At 45.1% G+C, this 20,926-nt stretch overlaps 1 protein-coding gene across 1 annotated transcript in view; it reads left to right on the top strand.

The window, feature by feature from the left end:
* The window catches only part of LOC115314983 (cyclin-dependent kinase 1), a 57,356-nt gene extending 39,303 nt beyond the window's left edge, over positions 1 to 18,053 (top strand). Inside the window, exons 3-9 of the mRNA XM_042288593.1 lie at positions 3,900 to 4,015; positions 5,231 to 6,121; positions 15,645 to 15,707; positions 16,980 to 17,031; positions 17,094 to 17,165; positions 17,694 to 17,849; positions 17,913 to 18,053. Coding sequence (XP_042144527.1) covers positions 3,900 to 4,015; positions 5,231 to 6,121; positions 15,645 to 15,707; positions 16,980 to 17,031; positions 17,094 to 17,165; positions 17,694 to 17,849; positions 17,913 to 18,053 — 1,491 coding nt within the window. The remainder of the gene's footprint in view (positions 1 to 3,899; positions 4,016 to 5,230; positions 6,122 to 15,644; positions 15,708 to 16,979; positions 17,032 to 17,093; positions 17,166 to 17,693; positions 17,850 to 17,912) is intronic.
* Positions 18,054 to 20,926: the final 2,873 nt, after the last annotated feature.

Here is a 20,926-nt window from a genome sequence, read left to right as displayed (position 1 = left end):
TATGGCGAAGCCCGTTCACATACACTGTTGGTAAAGCACCAAGGCACCTATTTATGTTGCCTGGCGTCGTTTGAATATGCCAGGACTCGACGAAAAGCCTATGTCGGTTGTTAGTCTCTGCGTCGATAATGCTGGTGTTGTCGAAGTCAATCCGGTAGTCTGACTTCGCAGTGCTCGGCGACTGCGCTGCGCTCGTGGTCGAGCTTGCGAACGTCGTTTTTGTGTTGGCGTATTCTTTCATTAAAATTCTTTGTCTCGCCGATGTAAGTGGCTGGACAATCTGCACAAGGGATCTTATAAACCACGCCCTGCGTTTTTTCTTTCGGAGGGCGATCATTTGGACGGGGCATGAGTAATCCAAGCGTGGACATCGGCTTGTGGGCTACGCGGATTCCTTCTTTGGCTAGCACGCGTGCAAGCGCCTCGCTTGTTCCTCTGATGTAGGGTACGCAGATGCGCGAGGTTGGGCGTGGCTGCGTACAGGCTTGTGGTTGCTGTTGTCTTTGACCTCGAGCTTGACGACGGGCAACGCGTTGGATGAAGGTGCTCGTGTATCCGTTCTTTTTCAGATCAGCACGGACGGTTTTTTCTTCCTTTCTTCTGTCATCCTCAGAGGAGCATATAGCCTTCGTCCTAGACAGCAGTGTCCTAACCACCGATGCTTTGTGGCAGGCTGGGTGATAGGAATCAAACTGGAGATAACGTCCAGTGTGCGTGAGCTTCCTGTAGACTGAAAACTTTAAATTTTCTTTTTCTCCTCTCACGAGCACGTCCAAAAAAGGCAATGAATTGTCTTTTTCAAGTTCCGCTGTAAATTCTCTCTCTCTCTCCTCTCTCTCTCTCTCGTCTCCTCTCCTCTCTCCTCTCTCTCTCCTCTCGTCGGAAAAACGACGACTTATATCAGCAACTCCAGCGACTTCGTGGAGCGCATCTCGAAATTGAAGGTGAGCGCTGAGGAAAGCCTAGTCTCTTTTGACGTCATCTCACTTTTCACAAGTGTGCCGGTTCCCCTGGCAGTTACAGCTGCCAGGAAGGCTCTCGAAAAAGACAAAGACCTGCACAACAGGACCGCCCTTAGTGTGGAGGAACTGTGCCGCCTCCTTGAGTTCTGCCTCAGCAACACCTACTTTAGCGTCAAGGGAGAGTATTTTAAACAAGCCAGCGGAACCGCCATGGGCGCATCTGTCTCCGTTACCACGGCTAACCTGTGCATGGAAGCCATTGAGGAAGAGGCCCTGCAGTCATTCGCCACTGCGCCCAAAATATTTGTGCGGTATGTGGACGACTGCTTCTGCATCCTTCAAAGATCTGAAGTGGACAGATTCCTCTCACACCTCAACTCCATCGAAGCGGCTATCCAATTTACAGCGGAACTTGAAAAAGACAATTCATTGCCTTTTTTGGACGTGCTCGTGAGAGGAGAAAAAGAAAATTTAAAGTTTTCAGTCTACAGGAAGCTCACGCACACTGGACGTTATCTCCAGTTTGATTCCTATCACCCAGCCTGCCACAAAGCATCGGTGGTTAGGACACTGCTGTCTAGGACGAAGGCTATATGCTCCTCTGAGGATGACAGAAGAAAGGAAGAAAAAACCGTCCGTGCTGATCTGAAAAAGAACGGATACACGAGCACCTTCATCCAACGCGTTGCCCGTCGTCAAGCTCGAGGTCAAAGACAACAGCAACCACAAGCCTGTACGCAGCCACGCCCAACCTCGCGCATCTGCGTACCCTACATCAGAGGAACAAGCGAGGCGCTTGCACGCGTGCTAGCCAAAGAAGGAATCCGCGTAGCCCACAAGCCGATGTCCACGCTTGGATTACTCATGCCCCGTCCAAATGATCGCCCTCCGAAAGAAAAAACGCAGGGCGTGGTTTATAAGATCCCTTGTGCAGATTGTCCAGCCACTTACATCGGCGAGACAAAGAATTTTAATGAAAGAATACGCCAACACAAAAACGACGTTCGCAAGCTCGACCACGAGCGCAGCGCAGTCGCCGAGCACTGCGAAGTCAGACTACCGGATTGACTTCGACAACACCAGCATTATCGACGCAGAGACTAACAACCGACATAGGCTTTTCGTCGAGTCCTGGCATATTCAAACGACGCCAGGCAACATAAATAGGTGCCTTGGTGCTTTACCAACAGTGTATGTGAACGGGCTTCGCCATATTCATGAAAGAAGAAGATCGAGAAATGCGCCACATCCCTGAGAAAAGAAAAAGAAGATCGAAAAACGTCGCTCCTCAACGGCCACAGTCGCCCCTGACGAAGAACCGAGTCGGTTCGAAACGTATAGGGCCCCTACATGTTTAGGAATTGGTTGGTTGCCATATTTTAATTATCGTTTCATCCTGTCTGGTTACTCACGTTTCTCCAGTGTGTCTGCCATGAAAGCCCAGCTTGACATCCCCAATCTTTCTGTTCATCGTAACATGTCCCGTCTATGTCTTTTGCGCAAGATTTATTACCACCCAATCTTACATCACTCCCTGCTTCACCCGCCTACTTACATCTCTCCGAGGTTTGATCATCCCTGCAAGATAGCCCGGCCCAAATGCAACTCAACGGCTTACCTTTATTCTGCCCTTCCGGACGCCATTGTGAGCTGGAACGACTTCCCGGAGAATATCGTCACCATCAGCGACGGCACCTTGTTTCGGAGCGTTATAAATAATCGCCTTACTAACCCCCACTCCCCTCTGTAATGCCAACTGGCCTTGAGGGTATTCGAAATAAATAAATAAATGCATACATATAGGCGAATGCTCAGCCAGCTCAGTCTCCACCAGAATCTAGCTCTAGCGGTTGGGATCAGGTGTATTGAGAAGATAACATATATGCCTAATCTAAAATTCAAAAATGCACCTTCAAGGGAAATTGCGAATGCTCCACGAGGAGACGGACTTTTTTTATTACGGTTCTTAATAATAATAACAAAGGCCCGTTCACATACATGCAACCGAGTAAGACCGAGAGCGACCAGACCGGTTTTTAAGCCTTTTGCGACTTCTTATAGGACCGGATGCGCTCCGGCGGAGCTGGTCCTAAGAGATCGCAAGAGGCTTAAAAACCGGTCTGGTCTCTTTCGGTCTTACTCGGTTGCATGTATGTGAACGGGACTTAATGCTTTATTTCCATCCTTTATGATGGTGGGGCCCAAGAAAAAAAAAAAGCTGCAGTAAGCAGCTTGACGAGTCCCTGGGCCCCTCCCTACAATGGACAGCAGGAAGCGCGCGGGAAAACAAACAAAAAACAACATAATAGCGTGTAGAGGCAATGATGTAAGAAATCAGTGGACAAAACTAAAAGCACCTTTTGCAAATGTTAAAAGAGCAAATGATTACGTACAAGCATATAATAAGCGCAAGTCTCCAAAGGTTAGACTTTCTAGATCAATGTTATTGCTGTTAAGGCTGTTTAACAAATGCGGGAGTGTGGAGCTTAACATTTGAGGTGAGAACGGGCACAGCTTGCACGCCCCCCGAAAAGGGTGTACTGCGGCCGTGGCAGCGTCTTGTCCCTTGGTCCCGCCACATCTACCACGTGAAATTTGGAGGGAGCAAGAAAGAGATGGTATGCGGAGCGGCACTTTGTTTGCGGAGCGGCACCTCCTATATGTATCAAGGCCTAAGCGCAGGGTTTTCTTACGTCACCCGCAAGGGGCCAGAGCTGGGCGCAGATTGGACACGAGTGCGGCGTCACCGTTCGGATGACACTCGTATCCTCACTGATTGAACACGTGTCTGTGCCCCGCCTTGGCCTCCGGTGGTTACGTGAGAAGCCCAGCCACTGCGGCCTTTTTATTAGAACGTGTCCGGGGCGTCGGAATTCTTCTAGGGATGTGAAAGACGGGTGATGGCGTTACTGAGAATGTGTCGCCCCGCCGTGCCAGGACCTGAAGCCCACGAACCTGCTGGTGAACAGTCGGGGCATCCTGAAGCTGGCTGACTTCGGACTTGCCTGCCTGGATTCCAAGGACAGGGAGATGAGTGCCTGCGTCGCAACAAGGTGAGATCGAGCGGCTGTGTTTTTGGGTGATTTCGTCTCACATCGTGCAAGAAAAAATGATGGGTCCTCCAACAATTCTGGAGAAAAAAAAATGTATGTTGGTGGACAAATGTGTGACTGGAACAAAACTGAAAAGTAGAACAACGCAAATGTTTTTGTTTTACAGTTTTGGGCTTTGAAAGAGCAGAAGATAGGTCTTGCGATTTTTGCAGTTTTCACTGGGTGTATCTCGAAACAACCCATTCTTATTTGAACCCTTCTCGTTTGAACCCATTCACGAAACGCCCTTCTCGTTTTAACCTTTCGCGTTTCGACCCTTTCTTATTTATACCCGTCTCATTTGAACCCATTCTCAGTTGAACCCTTCTCGCCTGAACCCATTCGCAAAACGCCCTTCGCGTTTTAACCTTTCGCGTTTCGACCCTTTCTCATTTGAACCCGTTGTCATTTGAACACCGTAGTGAGGTATAGAAAGAAGGAAAAACAGTTGAGGATGAAGGTTGAAGATGAAGCGAAGCGGCACCATCGCTTGCATAGCACATGAGACAATTGTCCTTATCCTGTGCACCCCGAATCTGTTGACGTAGCTACGTGGTCACATGCTGACGTGGCTTCAAAAATGCTAGCGCAGATTCGGTACTTCATTTCTCTTCTGTCGCTGCATGTCGTTAAGATGTCGTGTGGAGCGGATGGATCATTGTGCTATTGCACAATGATCCATCCGTGTGTTATTGCTTGTCGTGTGTTATTGCTTGTTATGGCCAATTCGGGTGGTCATTTTCCCTGAAAAAAAAAGTTTTTCCATATCTTTGGCAAGGGCGTTCGCGTGGTCAAAGGCTGGCGGGTGCAACCTTTTCGGGTTGCGCTTCTCAGGCGTGTACCGGCAATTTACCAGCAGAAGTTTTCCCGAGCTCCAAGAGGTCGGGCAGCTTGTCTGCCAGACTGTATCCGGTATCGTCACATTTGAATCGGGATAGGGAACCAAACGAAACAATGCTCGCTGAGGCGGCAAATAGCGGGTTCGAGTGGCAAACGAAGCCATCGAGACAGGCACCCTTTTGTGCTCTGAGACAAGATAGCAAAAACAACGAAGAGAAAGATAATTTATGTTGAAAAAGAAGAAGAAGCCTCGGAACAGCCTGTCGCAGTTTTGTGGCTCTCAGCTTATTTTTCCCAAATTGGCCATTCTTATATCATTTTCAATTGTTATTCAAGTCGCAAGGATTGTATATTTAACTTGGCATCCGCACCGGCAAGTCTGAACACCAAGAAACGGGCGTCGACGGCCGGCAAATTGCCATTGCCGTCGCAACCCGATGCCATTCCATTGATAAAGCCACCCGCCACCATGGAACAAATACCACCCTCCCAGGAACAAGGTAAATCACCTTCACCCAATGAAAATCCACCCTCCCAAGAGCTGCCACCGACGCCCCCAACTACCCACTCAGATGTGCAGGCGGAAGCCGTCATTCCCATCAAACGGCAGCGCGTTGAAGGTGCATGCAGACTCGACCCGCAGAGGTCAGATCCTCCATCGGAAGCGGCGACTTCGACTTACACGTTACAGGAAAGCATGGATGACAACGACGATGACGCGGGTTTTACCATCGTCTCTTACAAGAAAAACCGACCAGCAGGTATCCCAATACTCTTTCATCCGACGTCCAAGGAGACTTCCTTCTGGAAGGTGAACCCGAATGTCCTGGCACGAGAGGTATTGGGAATAGCACAGGAGAAAATACTCTCACACAGAATCGCCAAGGATGGCAGCCTATCGGTCAGTGTAGCGTCCCTCCCTGCGGCAAATAAACTGCTTGCGCAAACATCCCTCGCGGGAATCGAGGTAAGGGCAACCACTCCAAGGTCCTACCCCGAAAACATGGGCAAAATCAAAGGAGTTCCTCTCCAATACTCCGATAGTGATCTATTGGAGTACTTAAAAGACAGTGGTGTACTAACTGTCCAAAGACAGGTTGCATACCAAAGACAAGAAGATGGCTCTTCAGTGGCCCGTCCCAAAGATAGCGTCATACTTCGCTTCACGCAGGACCACCCGATGCCTCCCAGGGTATACTTGGGGTTCACCAGCCACCCAGTGGAAGAGTACTTCGGTTCTCCCCTTCAATGCTACCAATGTCAACGATTTGGACATATTGCCAAGAACTGCCGCGGTGCCCGCCGTTGCAAAATATGTGCAGGTCCACATCACCATCAAGAGTGCAGCTCACGAGCTGAACCTAAATGCGCCAACTGCGGCCAAGGCCACGCGGCAACGTTTTCCGGCTGCTCCAGTAAAAAAGCGGCAGCAGTTGTAAGAAAAACCGAAATTATAAATGGCAGAACACCTACTCGACGATCTCCACCATCAAATCCAGAGATGGTGCGAATACCTGAAGCTCCAAACGACACAAAATCGTCGACATCCAAGCCTACGTATTCAGACGTGCTACATCGACAACCAAGTAAGAAAAACACCGCTTCAAAAAATGAAAATGGTTCCATGACGTCAGCGCCGCTTACTCAAGCCGAAAAGCGCGAGTCAGGACCTCCAATGCCTACCGCGTCTGGTGCCCGAAGGGCTCCACGACCCGCTGCATCACAAACGACACACTCAATGGAGACGCCGTCTGCTACATACCGTGCAGATTCCCCGGTCAACGCAGACAGCCAAGCAACTGATCAACGATTTCTCATGCGGCTACTGTTTTTGGCAGTGAAAGCGATCATTAGATCGCTACCAGACGCCGTCAACATCCCAGAGGTAAAGGCGATCCTTAATATGGAACCCCTTATTCTGGGGACAAGGGTCCCTGAGATGTAATGAATAGTGTGTACAGTGAAACCACTGTATTCCAATGGAATGCGAATTCCCTCCGAACTAAAATAGGAGACTTCAGGAAGCTCGTTGCGCAATACCAGTTCCCTGTTCTGGCAATATCTGAAGCTCATACAGATGCAAAAACTAAGATAGCTGGCTACCTCACGTATTGCTCGTCCCGTCGGGATGGTCCCAGTCGAGCAATGCTCTGTGTGAGGAAAGACATACCATCAGTTATTATGTGCACATCATCGTCTGAAGCGCCAGAATACGTCGCGTGCAAGATCACGTTTGGCACGACCGCAATGATTATAGCCTGCGTATATATAGAGCCAGTAACATCAGTGACGGAGGAAGCTCTAACATCAATATTCTCAAAATTTAGTGATCCATACATTTTATGTGGGGATTTTAACTCGCACCATACATTGTGGGGAAGCACACAAAATGATAGGAGAGGGAAGCTGATTGCCAATGTAATAGAGAAATATAATCTATGCGTGCTAAATGATGGCTCTCAGACATTTCTTCGTGGATGTACTTATTCAAGTGTTCTGGATTTGACAATATGTTCTCAAGACATTTTCCCGGATTTATCATGGCATGTTGATACAGAAACCCATGGAAGCGACCACTTGCCCATACTCGTCCAGCACAGAAAGGTAGCGAGACCGCGCAATGGACAACGGAAAGTTAAAATTACAAATTGGCGTATGTTTCGATCTTTGAATACGCTAAGCTGTAAAAACGTTGATACGTTGGACGATTTTATTTCGATTGTGAAAGAAAATTTTGACCACGCAACAAGATGGGTATCCATTCCATCCGATTATAGAGGTGTTGATGCTTCGTATGAAAAACTTAGAGCAATACGACGCAGAGCCGAACGAAGATACCGCCGCTCAGGATGGATAGAGGACTATAAGGAGGCTCAGCGTATTCACGGCCTTATACAGCGTAAACTTAGACAACTTGCCAAACATCGATGGCGACAGCTTTGTGCTAAGCTATCGTCTGTAAGTGACCTCACGAGGATGTGGATTATTATTAGAGCTCTCCAAGCGCCGACTATTCAAAGGTTCCCGTTGCGAGCAATGGCCCTATCCAGAGGCGTATCAGAACTGACAATAGCAGACGAGTTTTGCAAATTATTGGTTCGACCAAGCGCGGCATCTCTGACACTTAAATACTTTGCCTCGTGTGTCAATGCCAAACAAACAATTGATAACGAGTTTACGTCCTGTCATTTGGAGCTAGATTGTGTTTTCACAATGAGGGAACTTCAAAACGCACTGAGAGTGATACGTCGGGGCAGGTCGCCTGGCCCAGACCTGATCACATGGGATGAATTGACCAACATCGGTCCACGTGCGCTGAACTTCATTTTGAGCACGTTCAACTCTCTCTGGGTCAAGGAAGAAATACCAGCCCAATGGAAAGTCGCTAAGGTCATACCGCTTTTGAAAGCGGGAAAAACACCCATGGACCTAGCCTCCTTTCGACCAATCAGCCTTACAAGCTGCTTAGGTAAGCTTTTCGAAAAGCTAATTAATCAACGACTACAATGGTGGCTAGAAACGAGTGAAGTGTTACCGGAAGAACTAGCAGGGTTCCGTCCCAAACGCTGCACGATGGATTGCGTTTTAGATTTGGTAACGTACATAGAACATGAACGTACGCTCGGAAAAATCACAATAGCTGTATTTTTAGATATCAAGCGCGCATACGATACAGTAAGTCAAATCCACATTGTATATAGTCTTATACATCTTGGAATTCGAGGACGAGTCGTACGGTGGATAAAAAACTTCCTTTCAAAACGGACAATGTTTGTAAAGACCGCAGATGGAGATAGCACGAGTCAAACTCTCCGACACGGCGTACCTCAAGGGAGCGTACTAAGCCCTACTCTATTTAATACGGTCATGGCCTTGCTTCCAGGTCGCCTCCCTTCACCACTCCATGTGACGATATATGCAGATGACATTTGCATCTGGGCCTCAGGCACTTGTCTAAAGACTTTACAGGATCAGCTTCAAGCGGGACTGAAGCTCTTAAACGAGTTCTTAAGTGAACGGGGTATGGATATTGCGCCTTCAAAATCAGTAATGCTTCCGTTCACGAGGAAGCACCTTCGTGGATTCGAGCTAAAAATACAGGGTCAAACTTTAGAACGCGTCTCGCATCATCGCTTTCTTGGAGTGATTCTAGATCAAAACCTCACTTGGGTAAAACACATCGATATGCTGGAGGCAAAAGTAAACAAAACAATCAACATTCTACGTTATTTTACTGGAGTTCGTTGGGGAGCCTCAACGAAATCCATGATAATGCTGCATTCTGCGATTGTTCGGCAACTTATTACATATTCACTCCCAGCACTCCATGGATTATCTGCAACACAAGAAAACAGACTGCATTACATGATCGCCCGTAGTCTTCGGATCTGCTTGGGCGTCCCGCGTCCAACTCGCGGAACACTGGTTTTAGCAGAAACAAAACAGCTACCTCTTCAAACTTTACGCGAACATGAGACCTTACGTCATTTCCTACGCTTGTCCATTCAGAACTGTCACCCACTTGCGGAGAATTTGATAACTAGGACGGGCTCACATATTTCCTCGACACTTATATCGTCGAGCGTAATCGTGCCGGATTACACACCGTGGGTTCCGACTATAGATCGACCACCCTGGATGTTTCGCGTCGCAGATATTAACACGGAATTACCCAACCTTAAGAAAAGCCTGAGCACATCTCATTTTGTGATTGCTCAGTCGGCGTTGGCATACTTGCATGATCACTACAGAGACCACATTCATGTATACACAGATGGCTCTACGACAAATGATGGCTCAACCTCAGCTTTCGTAATTCCATCAATGCAAGTGAAGAAACGTATTCGTTTGTCCCACAGAACGTCCTCTACTGCTGCAGAGCTTTATGCAATTTTTGCGTCAGTGGAGTATATAAAGGACGTAGAGCCGAAAAACCAGTGGGTTATCTGCACGGACTCCAAGGCAGCCCTCGGTGCTCTTTCGTCAATAAACTCTAGAAGTCCGGCATATGCATTGGTCTACCAGGTAGCTGATATGATCGATCGGGCCATAAGTAATGGTCATTCATTAAAGCTGCAGTGGATTCCAGGCCATAGCGGAATCTCAGGAAACATGGAGGCAGACAAACTAGCAACAAGTGCACACGCTTTAGAAAGAATTCGAGGAATTCCTTTTTCGAAAACAGACATAAAGTATTTAATTGCACACCACTCCAAAGAAATGGCAGTCGACATATGGTTTAATGAGGCAGGACGGCAGTCTACTCTCTTCGTGGTGGATCCAGAATTACGGTTTTATATCCCAAGCGATATACCGAGAAAATTTGAAACCATGCTTCACCGCCTGCGACTGAACGTGGCTTTCACGAGAGAATTTCGCTACAAAATTAATGAAATTGAGGACCCGAAATGTTCTTGCGGCCAGGATGTGGAAACTATTGAACACCTATTTTTTAACTGCCCTCGCTTCGATCGCAATCGGTCACAACTAAAAGTACGGTTTGATATCCTGGATAAAAGGTCTTTCACCATAAATAAATTACTGGGGCCATGGCCCAATCAAATCATGCAGAAACAGGCTCTCCAGGCAATAAAAATGTTTCTGGAAGACAGTGATATCATCGACAAATACTAGCTTTTGAGTTGATAATATTGAACCTTGTTGTAAAATGCATGAATATAGCAATGTGTGTGTATGTGTGAACAATCTGGTGACAATTGGTAAGACTCGAGGTGACACTTCATACCAAGAACATAAGTGCGGTTCATTAACTGTTCTCATCGTATGTGTCTATGTATGCGTGTACGTGTTGGTGTGTAGAACTAGTGCGTGTTATTATTTAAGGATCATTGTCAGTGTGAAGGTGGAGTCGCACCCGCGGGCCTTGCGGGGCGCGGCCCCCGGGTGACGCTTGGGACGCTCTGACTCTCTGCACGACGGTCCAGTCGCGTCGCTCAAGCGGAGTTATGCTTCCGGAGGTTATGTGACTTATATCTTGTATGGGTAGACTGGCGGGCCGTCGTGTGCGGGGCGGGCGATGCTTGGGCGGTGTCTGCGGGCTGATTGCTGTGGGGTCTGTGGGCGGTGTGGCTTCAGCTTTAGACGGTTTTTTATTATGTTCCGTTATAGGTAGGGGAAAGGTGTGTGTGTGTGTGGGGGGGGGGGGGGGGGGGGGAGGGGGGGAGACATTGAGGTGTATAGCTGCATCTATATGTTTGAAGTGTTTAATTTCTATGTCGGAAATATTCTCTTCAATGGTAATGGAGTAGCCGGTCACGCTTTAGAATGACTAACGTCTCCATTTATTATTTTTAACACATATTGAAGAAGAAGAAGAAGAATTTATGTTTCGAAGAAGGTCAACATTTTTGGAATAATTTATCCAGCCTGAGCAAGCTATGTTTGCTCTGAGACACGGGCTGCATCATACATCACTTTATTTTACAACTGTGTAATAACAAGTTATTACACCACTGAAAAAAAAAGTATGCATATTGATGCAGTTTGAAACTTGAACACGCATTACAATTTCAATCCAAGCAAAATCCAAACGAAGTTTATTGAAATTGGACGCGCGTGCGGGCAGAACCACACTGATTTATACATCTGCCCTTTCAATGATTTATATTTTAATATTCTGTCAGCTGTACGGACTGTGGTAATGCCAATATTTTGACAAGTTTTTGTGAAGCCGCTTCTGTTTACACACATCTCAGAGTCGTAATTTATGTTGTTGGCGTATGCAGCGTGCTCATGGTACCATAGAATGATCGAAGAAGTTAACAGAGCTCACTCGCGACCCAGTCACATAAAAACGCCAGTTCATTGTGCTTTGCATTCGGGTGGAGAGGGTCACGGGATGCGCCGCTGGCGCGTTTTTGGTCGCCGGTGCCACAGACGAGGGTTCAAGGCAATTAATTACACGAATTCGCCATAAATACCGCAGAAAGATTGCGAGATTATGATGTTGGATTAATTTGGGTTCGAAATGAGAGAGGTTAAAATGAGAAAAGTCTTTCTGACAATGGTCAAAACCAGAAAGTATGTTTTGAGAAAATTTGAAATGAGAAAGGTTAAAATGAGAAAAGTCGTTTTGAGAAGGGTCAAAACCCGAAAGTTTGTTTTGAGAACGGTTTAAATGAGAAAGGGAGAAACGAAAAAGTTGTTTTGCGCTGGGTTGAAATGAGAAGGTAAAAACGAGAAGGTAGAAATGCGAACGGGTTCAAATGAGAACCACCCGTTTTCACTAGTGACACATTTTGAAGTCTCGCAACGTTTTTGTTTATCTTTTTCACTAGTGATTACTTTTTTACTGCTTCAATACTTTATATAGAAGAGTTAACTTCACTAGAAGTGTGTTTTTTTATTTTATTTTATTTAAAATAAAAATGTTTGAATCGTTTCACACTGAAAATAATGGGCCAAGTTTGAATCGAGCTAGTTTTTTATATACAATTATTTAAGTCATAAGAAACATATCAAGCGAAAGCTTGTATCTGAGCTTATTTAAAAATTATAATATTGTTAATTTAAGTATAGTTTATATAAAAAAGAACACCGCATACAAGAGAAGAAAAGCTAAAAATACAAAATTCAACGTCATTTTAAGAAAATACTTTTTTTATTTTTTTTTTCAAAATGTTTATATGAAAATCTTTCTATGGTGCTCTTAAAAATGCAATAAAATTTCTTTGACATATATGGTTTCGTCATATTAAGCAGTGCGTTTGAAAACGAGACATATTTGTACTTCCATTCTACAAAGCATATCTCTATCATTTCGTTTTCACTTAAATATTAGTTATTTTTGTAACATGACTATAATTTTTATTGGTTCTCGAGTCCACACACAGCTCGGCAAACCTTATACATCGAAAGTATTTATAGTATAACATGGTAAGGGGTTCTTCCGCACGTTTAGTTTGCTTACTTAGTAAACTACAGAAATCGAAACTGACTTAAATAATGTTTAAGCGTTGTCATATGAGATTAACAAACATATATAGGACGTTTTCAAACGGGGGAAAACATTTCAAAGCGACGGCCCGTCGACCACGTCTAAGCGTGCATGATTTTTTTTCTTTCTTCAAACAACTTCCTTTACACGATAGCTAAGCTAGACTTGTTGAAACCTCCCAATCTCCGCCTTTACTACTGGCACTTCTACTTGTGCGAAACCAAACGTACGTTCCGAATATCGTAGAATGATATGCGGTGAAACGATCAGTTCTGATAGAGCATCGAAACGCTTCGGCGCTTGCTTTCGCTTTTCTGCAATGAGCGCGTCTTCCCTAATTTCTTTTATTTATTTTTTCTTGTTGAGATATAAGCAGCTTCAAGCTTCTCGTAGGCTGCATTGGCTATTTTTATTACACGGAAAGTGGGAAAAAAAAAAGGGTAATTCACGGGGCCGAGCGGGACATAGACATATGCCGCCACCCTTTTTAACTGTATCGCATCTCTATGTAGCTGTCGTGATTACCTTTTTAGGAGGGACAGGGTCACTATGGACATTAGAAACGTCTACCATATGACGATCCGTGCCCGTGACAGAATGGAATAAGCTATAACCAATTTGTGATTACCAGGAGGTCCGAGCTAAAGCTCATGTGCCGCCACCTTCGAGAGGGCGCAGCCCTTCCCTTTGGTTTTGCTTCGCCGGCAGGTTGTATGCCATCCAAATATACCTGGTATCTCATCTTATTTTGTTAGACACAATTAACCAAAACCGAGAGAGGGAGCCACTAATCTCTGTCTGGCAGCGATATTAAACGTGGGCGACCAAGAATTCAATCTTGAAGACATTAAGAGATGATTATAGTACAAATAAATGCAAAGGTGCGAGCGAGCTGGGAAAGAATGACGAAAATTATTTTCGTCCTTTGTCTGTGTGCTAAACCAACTAAGGAGTGCGTTTTGCTGATCTGTAAGGTGTGTCCAAAAAGAAATTGCTTAACCTTGGAATTGTTGCCAACGAAGAAAGAGAAATAAATCGAAGTAGCTTTGTGGGAATCTAGCGAACTGCTAAAGAAACAAAGGGGAAGTTACATAACTTTCAATGAGCTCAGAAAGTGCGTAACCAAACACTTTCCCCTGTACTTCAGCCGACATGCTCAGCGGTTTGCTATAAGCTCGGAAAAGTTGCATCACAAGGCTCGTACCATCGTATTGCATTGTGATTTTGCAGAAAACTGAAGCATCGTTCTTCCGCGAGCATTATACAATATTTTTGTTGGAAGAACCAAATCGTGTCTATTATATATTTACCTGCGTCGCTACAACGGAACGCACAATCTACAGCTTCGGAGTTGTCAGCGACGACATCGCGCACAATGCAGCCCATGCACTGTTCGCTCTGCGCACAGCTGAAGAGTGATTGAAAGAAAACATTCCGATATTTACAAAGCTTGTCCACATCTCTGACGGGGAGGACGTCATTTCAAAATAGGTTTCAACTGTACGAGATGGCGAAGAGACAAGGGCTGCCCAAATTGATTTTTTTTTTTTAAGCTACGGGATACGGGAAAAGTGCGTGTAATGGCGTGGGGAGAGTCCTCAAGCACCAAGTCTCCTTGCACAACCTCAGGTCGTCAAAACTGGAAACCATTGAAAGTGCTGATGATTTTTCTCGTGTAGCGGCCCCGAAGGTACCTGGAATTGTACTCTTCAAAAGTGAAGCAGCATGCCTCACCCAATACCGTGACACGGCAAAAAAAAAAAAAAAAATGGAATTTTTTGAGTCTTGTTAAAACACTACATCCTGTCACTTGTGGATGAAGGCTCAAAATAGTGACGGGTCTTTCAGGGTTGTGATAAAAATAAAAAAAGCGAATCCTCAAGGGTAAAGTTAACCTTACTTAAAATCACTTTTTTCTTTTATCACACTATACGTTACTGTGTGCTTATAATACTAAAATGCTATGCATTGTTATGCATTTCCCCCGTTTATTTGTATGATTTGTGATTGCCTCAAATAAAAAGAAAGTTATGACGTTTTAAACGAGCCTCGCCAGAATACGTGAAAATGCGGCTGCATGAAAGAAGCAAAATTTCGCACTCGGCCCGCTGGGTTATTGAAAATAATTTCTCTCACCCCTTCATTGCTTGACATAGAGGTTTGAAAGACTTAATTTTGATGCTTGTTAAATAAAAAAAAGACGTTTCAAAAGGTTTATTTAAAGAAAAGTATCTTAAGATTTTATAAGTGAACTGGACATGTGCAGGAACTTTTTTTTAAATTATAACATACCAGTCATGCCTCATTTTTACTAAATGGTACATGATGTATATATATGCATATATATAATTAGGTAAAAGATTTGGCAACGGCCCATGTCTTTACATTTTTGAATGAAGGTAAAAATGTCTTCTTTTCAAACTTGCTGCTTAATATGACAAAACCATATAAACTATACCTAAATTAACACTATTATAATTTTTAAATTGGCTTTGATGCAAGCTTTCACCTAATATGCTTCTTATGCCTTAAGATTCTAAAAGTTTCGAGACTCCAAATGGTGTCACATCGTGAAAACTGCAAAAATGGCAAGACGAGGCCTTCTGCCCTTTCGAAGCCCAAAACTCAAGAACAAACAAATTTTCGTAGTTCTAATTGGCAGCTTTGTTCCAGTCACACATTTTCCACCAACATTTTCTTTTTTTCAGAAGTTTTTGAGGATTTGTAAGTCTTTCTTGCACGATTTGAGACGCCCTTTGTGATTTTCGAATGTAAAACCTCCAATTTCCACAGGTGGTACAGGGCGCCAGAGTTGCTCTACGGGGCGCAGGACTACGGGTCTGGCATAGACCTCTGGTAGGTGTTCAGTTCAGCTAGTGTTCTATAAGAAGCTATACCAGGTTTATAAAATATGTGTAGGGTTGTCTGCGTTACTTTCGCAGGAAGACATCTTGGATGAAGTACAAATGCTCTGAAATCTATATCAGCGGACCCTTTCCGAAATCCCATGTGGCACCCTTGACACTGTCATCATCCAAATGTCTGTCTGTGCTGTGCCATATTGATGGCTGCATTCTGGTGGATGACGAAGGATACACGACGCCTGTGCACCCGAGGCGTTAGTACAGTGCGGTGCAGGAACGGCATGCAAGCACTGGGTCATCGTTCATTTCAAGTTCAGGTCTACAATTTGTTGACACACGCATACTGCTCCAAAGCTGAGTGCTTGCTGAAAATCATATCCTCTGGTGATATGACGCGAAAAGTTCCACACGCAAAAGATTACTCGAAAGAATTACAGGAACAAAAATAATTATATGCATGGGACATGCCGAAATTCAGCTTGTTGACAAGCCTGCCTCGTGAAGATCCTCGCAAATAAGGTTGCATATATATACGCAACTAATTATTTCAAATATAATTACACGTACAAACTAAAATAAACAATAAACGTGCACAAGAAGAGACACGGTGAAGTGTAGCTTTCTTCCTCAAAACCCTCAATTCTCTTTTTTTTTAATTTTTTTTACGCATTTGGTTTATTTTTGATCGTGTTCAAAAAGGTTCTCAACTCTGGAAGCAACTGATAATTTGTTTTAAGAGATGGTATGCAGTCGCGCTTATTAGGAAATCGCATAATATTTTAACCCCTGAAACTGAGAAATAAAGTGACCAACAACACGGGCCCAAAAGCTAATTTGGGACGTGTCGTGTCGTCCGTTATTTGACTAATCTGTGTCTCAAGGTTTAGACTATGATGTAACCATATCTATTTGCCATAAAAAAAAAAAAAGAAGCTTTTCGTAAAGAAATAGGTGCCTCTTAGTGAAGTAATAAACAAAGACAAATTTAGCGAGCAAACTTCAGTCCTCTCCTCATTTTCTTGTTTGTTAGCATGAAGCCGCGGACTCACTTTGTCGAAAGCACAACAAAAATGCTCACGCGGTGACTATTTTGTTGTGCTGGTACCGTACTCTGTGTCCGAATTTAAGATTTAAATGTATCTTCAAGGTACTACACTATCAGCAAGAATATCTTAAACGCAGTACCTTCCGTAAGACGCTTGCATTCTGCGCTTGGGCAGTGTATCCTTCCAAAATCTTTTTTTTTTTTTTATTCTTTGAACAGGGCTGCCGGTTGCGTGTTGGCTGAGATGCTCAACGGTTCCCCCCTTTTTCGGGTACGTAAACGAACAGCTGCGTGGGGCCACTTGGATGACATAACATTGTTTCTTCTGAGCAGGGAGAAAGTGACATTGAGCAACTCTGTCTCGTCATAAAGGCCCTTGGAACACCTAATCAACGCACATGGCCAGTAAGAACCTCCCCCTCATCTTGCCTTCTCGTTCACATTAACGTGAAACGTTCTTTTGTGTTCGGCATTTCGTGAAGCGCCCAAAAGTGAAGCTCGAATAAAAGCGTGCCCAAGAGGCTCGACATTGATTGGTTGACGGGCGGGAGAGGAGCGAGGTACTCGACGCCGATTGGCTAGCGGGGAGGTCGTGGGACCAGAGGTGGTGGAGTAAGGAGGAGATGTAGGCGAGGTGTGAGAAGAGGAGTGATCAGTTACAAGGTTCTGGAAAATCTCCATGCAGGTTTATAATTTCAAATGTATACACATGCCACTCGTTAAATTATCTGATGAAGAATACCGTGAACGTAGGCGTCTGGCTGAACAGGTTAAACGTGCTGAACGACGATATAAACGTTTGTCACGCTAGGACGTTTCACGCATGCAACAAAATTGCCCAGCAATTTGCCTTAACTTTTTTGTTTAAGTCACGTTTTCAAATCCAAATTTCTTTTTCTACGTGTGTATACATTTTTTTCCCCATTCTCTTAGGGGCTAGCGCAACTTCCAGACTACAGCAAGATTACCTTTCCAGAAAGCGAAGCCCTCCCCTGGAGAGACCTGCTACCAGATGTAGGCAGGTCCTCCAGGGATCTAGTCAAGGGCTTTCTGGTCTATGACCCTTTGTCCAGGCTCAGCTGTAGCCAGGTAAGTGCGAACCTTCAGAAGATTCATAAGGGTCCAAGCTTATTGTAAGTTGCTCTTGTACAGGCACTCCTGCACCCCTTCTTCTGGAGCGAACCGCTACCCTCTGACCCAGGCAGCCTACCACTTCCACCAGAAGCCAATGTTCAGTCTGCACTGGAAACTGTCTTCGGCACCGCTCAAGACAACTCGGGACTAATTTGTTAAACAAGAAATAGAGGAAAAAATCATTCCCTTTGTGGGACCATAATCGCTTGGAAATACTGCGCAGTAAACTGCCGCGAGCCGGCGCTATAAATTGTGATGTCTTTAACAAATGTTGCCATTGTGCAAAGCATGATTTGCATTACAAGGCAATCAATTCCAAAACTTTTAGGCCCTTACATGTGCTTTCATTTCCCAAAGCACTACTAAACATCCCTACGTCTTCGAATTCACGAAATGTGGAATATTATTTGTGTATTCTTAATTTAGGCATCAGCAGATACCGAAACCAAAACTTTGGTTACGACAGGCAAAACTGGTCTCCTGTCGTGAAAGTCATGTCCACGTCACGTCGAACCACGTGGTCCGAAAGGTCACGTGATCCTCTACGCGACGGCGGGCGCAAGTGTCGCGACGGCGGGCAAAACGCAAGTGTCGTCTGCTCCGCACTTTTTCGCCAATGTACAGTTTGCTACAACATCTGCACCACCGGCTCCAGCTTGCGCTTCTTTCCAAAAAGTAGGTTTTCTCAAACGCATATTTCGGAAGCATTTGTAGAAGCTGAGGAATACTAAGCAACAGATATATTATGCACGAGCGTGCCACAACCAATTTCCGAAGGAACAAATGAATTGTACAGCAGAGTCAACGGCGTAGTGCATTCGCTTGTCCTCGCGATAACGTTGATGCACTAATAGAGCTTAGTTACAACAACCATAGCACAGCCCACGAAGCTCTGCTGTGTGACGTGACGTGCCAAATTATTGTTCCCCCTACACGCCACAATAATGTGTCACCGAAAGTCGCGTCAGCAAAGCTTTCGGCAGGAAGGGTACATCCGTATTATGTGGACCCCGCGCGAAGAAAATCATTTTTGATACATCGTAAGCTCATAACACGGGGAGAACTGTTTTAGCAATGAAGCCGGCTGAGCGCGCCTGTGCGCTTGCGCGTTTTTAGCGCCGATCAAATCTGTGTACCGCACTCCCATTTGTTTCAAAATGCAACAAATTGTCCCGAAATGTAGCTCTACCTGCGCATCTCCAGTTGGAATCTCGACGGAGGTTCCCGCAATGTGACGCGGACTTATTGTCGTGAAGGCGCCGTGTATAACCGAGATCTCGTTTACACGTCACAAGGTCTCCAGGTGGTCCAAATTAATCATCAGGACTCCGCTGAAATGTGCCAGAGGCCCTTCGTAGGTCTGGCACATAAACCTCCAAGCTTACATTTATATTCCCGAAAATAGCTGAGTCTACGCGTCTTGTTTCTACAGGCGCGAGACATATATACTCGTACACTGAGAAACACTATACGACCGACGCGGTGGTCGTTTGACCGTGCGTGTGCCTCCTGCTTTAGTAGCCTGAATTGTGTACCTTTATGAAGCTGTAACGGGCAGACTACACGTTTATTGTCAATAGCAAAATAGTCAGCGGAAATTATGAATGCCGTGATAAGTATGCTCCCGCGCACATTCATTCGGTTTCACAGCGCAACTGATGTTTTCACGCACGATTCTCTATTTAGCTGGTAACAGTAAATTAGATAGTGCCATGAGCATAAGCAATCGGAACAGATCAGTGTCTTGCGATTTGGCGATAACGGCTTCCCGGAGTTCCATGGACCGGCACGGGATGTTCGACCCTATACATTCAGGTGCGCACTGTCGTGTGGAAACTTGGGAAAGACAACTCCCGGGCTGGTCAACTGGTATAGTTCGAGCAGACAGCCACACAACATGGATATTTCGCCAGGCATCGCGGCTATAGGCATCGGACATGCGGCCCGCGCTCGTATCGTGAACAAAACGTCAAGATCAATTGGGGGGGCTAGTTGGTTGAACATCTAGACGGTGATTTTAAAAAGCGCAAATAACTAAGAAGAGAAGAAGGGGACAGGACAGAGCGCTTACTTACAACTGTCAATTTAATAGAGCATGCAGAGAAAGACGAGGTGGAAGTGAAAAAGGAGAAGAGAAAGATAAAAATAAACTCACAGCTGCCACTAAGACAACATATTTGGTTTTTAGAAATCGAAATAAAAATATTTTAACTTCATCTAACGGCAGAGTACTTGTCACGTAAAAATTGTCGATAAAACAAAAAGAAACAAAAGATTAAAAATCAAAGGACACAGAGCAAACGAATAAAAAGTCTTCAAGGGAAACACCAAAGGAACTGAATTTTGTGTTAGGGTCACTGATGGAGCGCTTTCGCATTTTTCACCACTGGTGAGGATGATTCGAACCTCGTACAGTTCTCTAGTACTTTTGTCTCGGAACCCCTTCAGAACTTTGGTGTGGTTGAATGACGGTGAGCATTTGCAGTCCTTGACATGCGCCGCAAGATGTTCCGCTGGTATTAATTTCAGTGTTTGGACATGTTCTCTTAATTTCGTATTTATACATCGCCCTGACTTACCTACGTATGCTTTCCCGGAAGTAAATGATATTTGGTATACCACTCCATATTGACACTCTACATATTTGAGTCGATGTTTGACACTGCATTCTGCCTCTTGATGCTGTTGGCAATTGATTTTAGGGCAGAACCTTTTTACTTTGTCCAAGTCGTGCTTTCAGCACCGGACAAACTAAAAAGGGTCTACCCTAAGATGCTAACAGCATCAAGGGGGCAGAATTCTTACATCACTCTTATTTCAGTTAATGGGAAATCCTTCGCTGACGTCTTAGTCAGCATTCGGCCAATCGTGGAAGGCCGATCACAGCGACGCTTTCGATCGCTTACGTCGCCAATAGGGTTAGCAGATTTCGGCGACTTGACTCTAGCGTAGCCAAGGGGGGGGGGGGGGGGGGGGGTGAGGTAATGGAAATTCATCCCCACCACCCGAAATCCAGCCGACCCTATAATACA

This window comes from Ixodes scapularis, unplaced genomic scaffold, assembly GCF_016920785.2.
Source record: "Ixodes scapularis isolate PalLabHiFi unplaced genomic scaffold, ASM1692078v2 PGA_scaffold10__122_contigs__length_95168666, whole genome shotgun sequence".
NCBI lineage: Eukaryota > Metazoa > Arthropoda > Arachnida > Ixodida > Ixodidae > Ixodes > Ixodes scapularis.
Note: the sequence above shows the minus strand (reverse complement) of the source record. Positions and strands in the feature narration are given on the sequence as shown.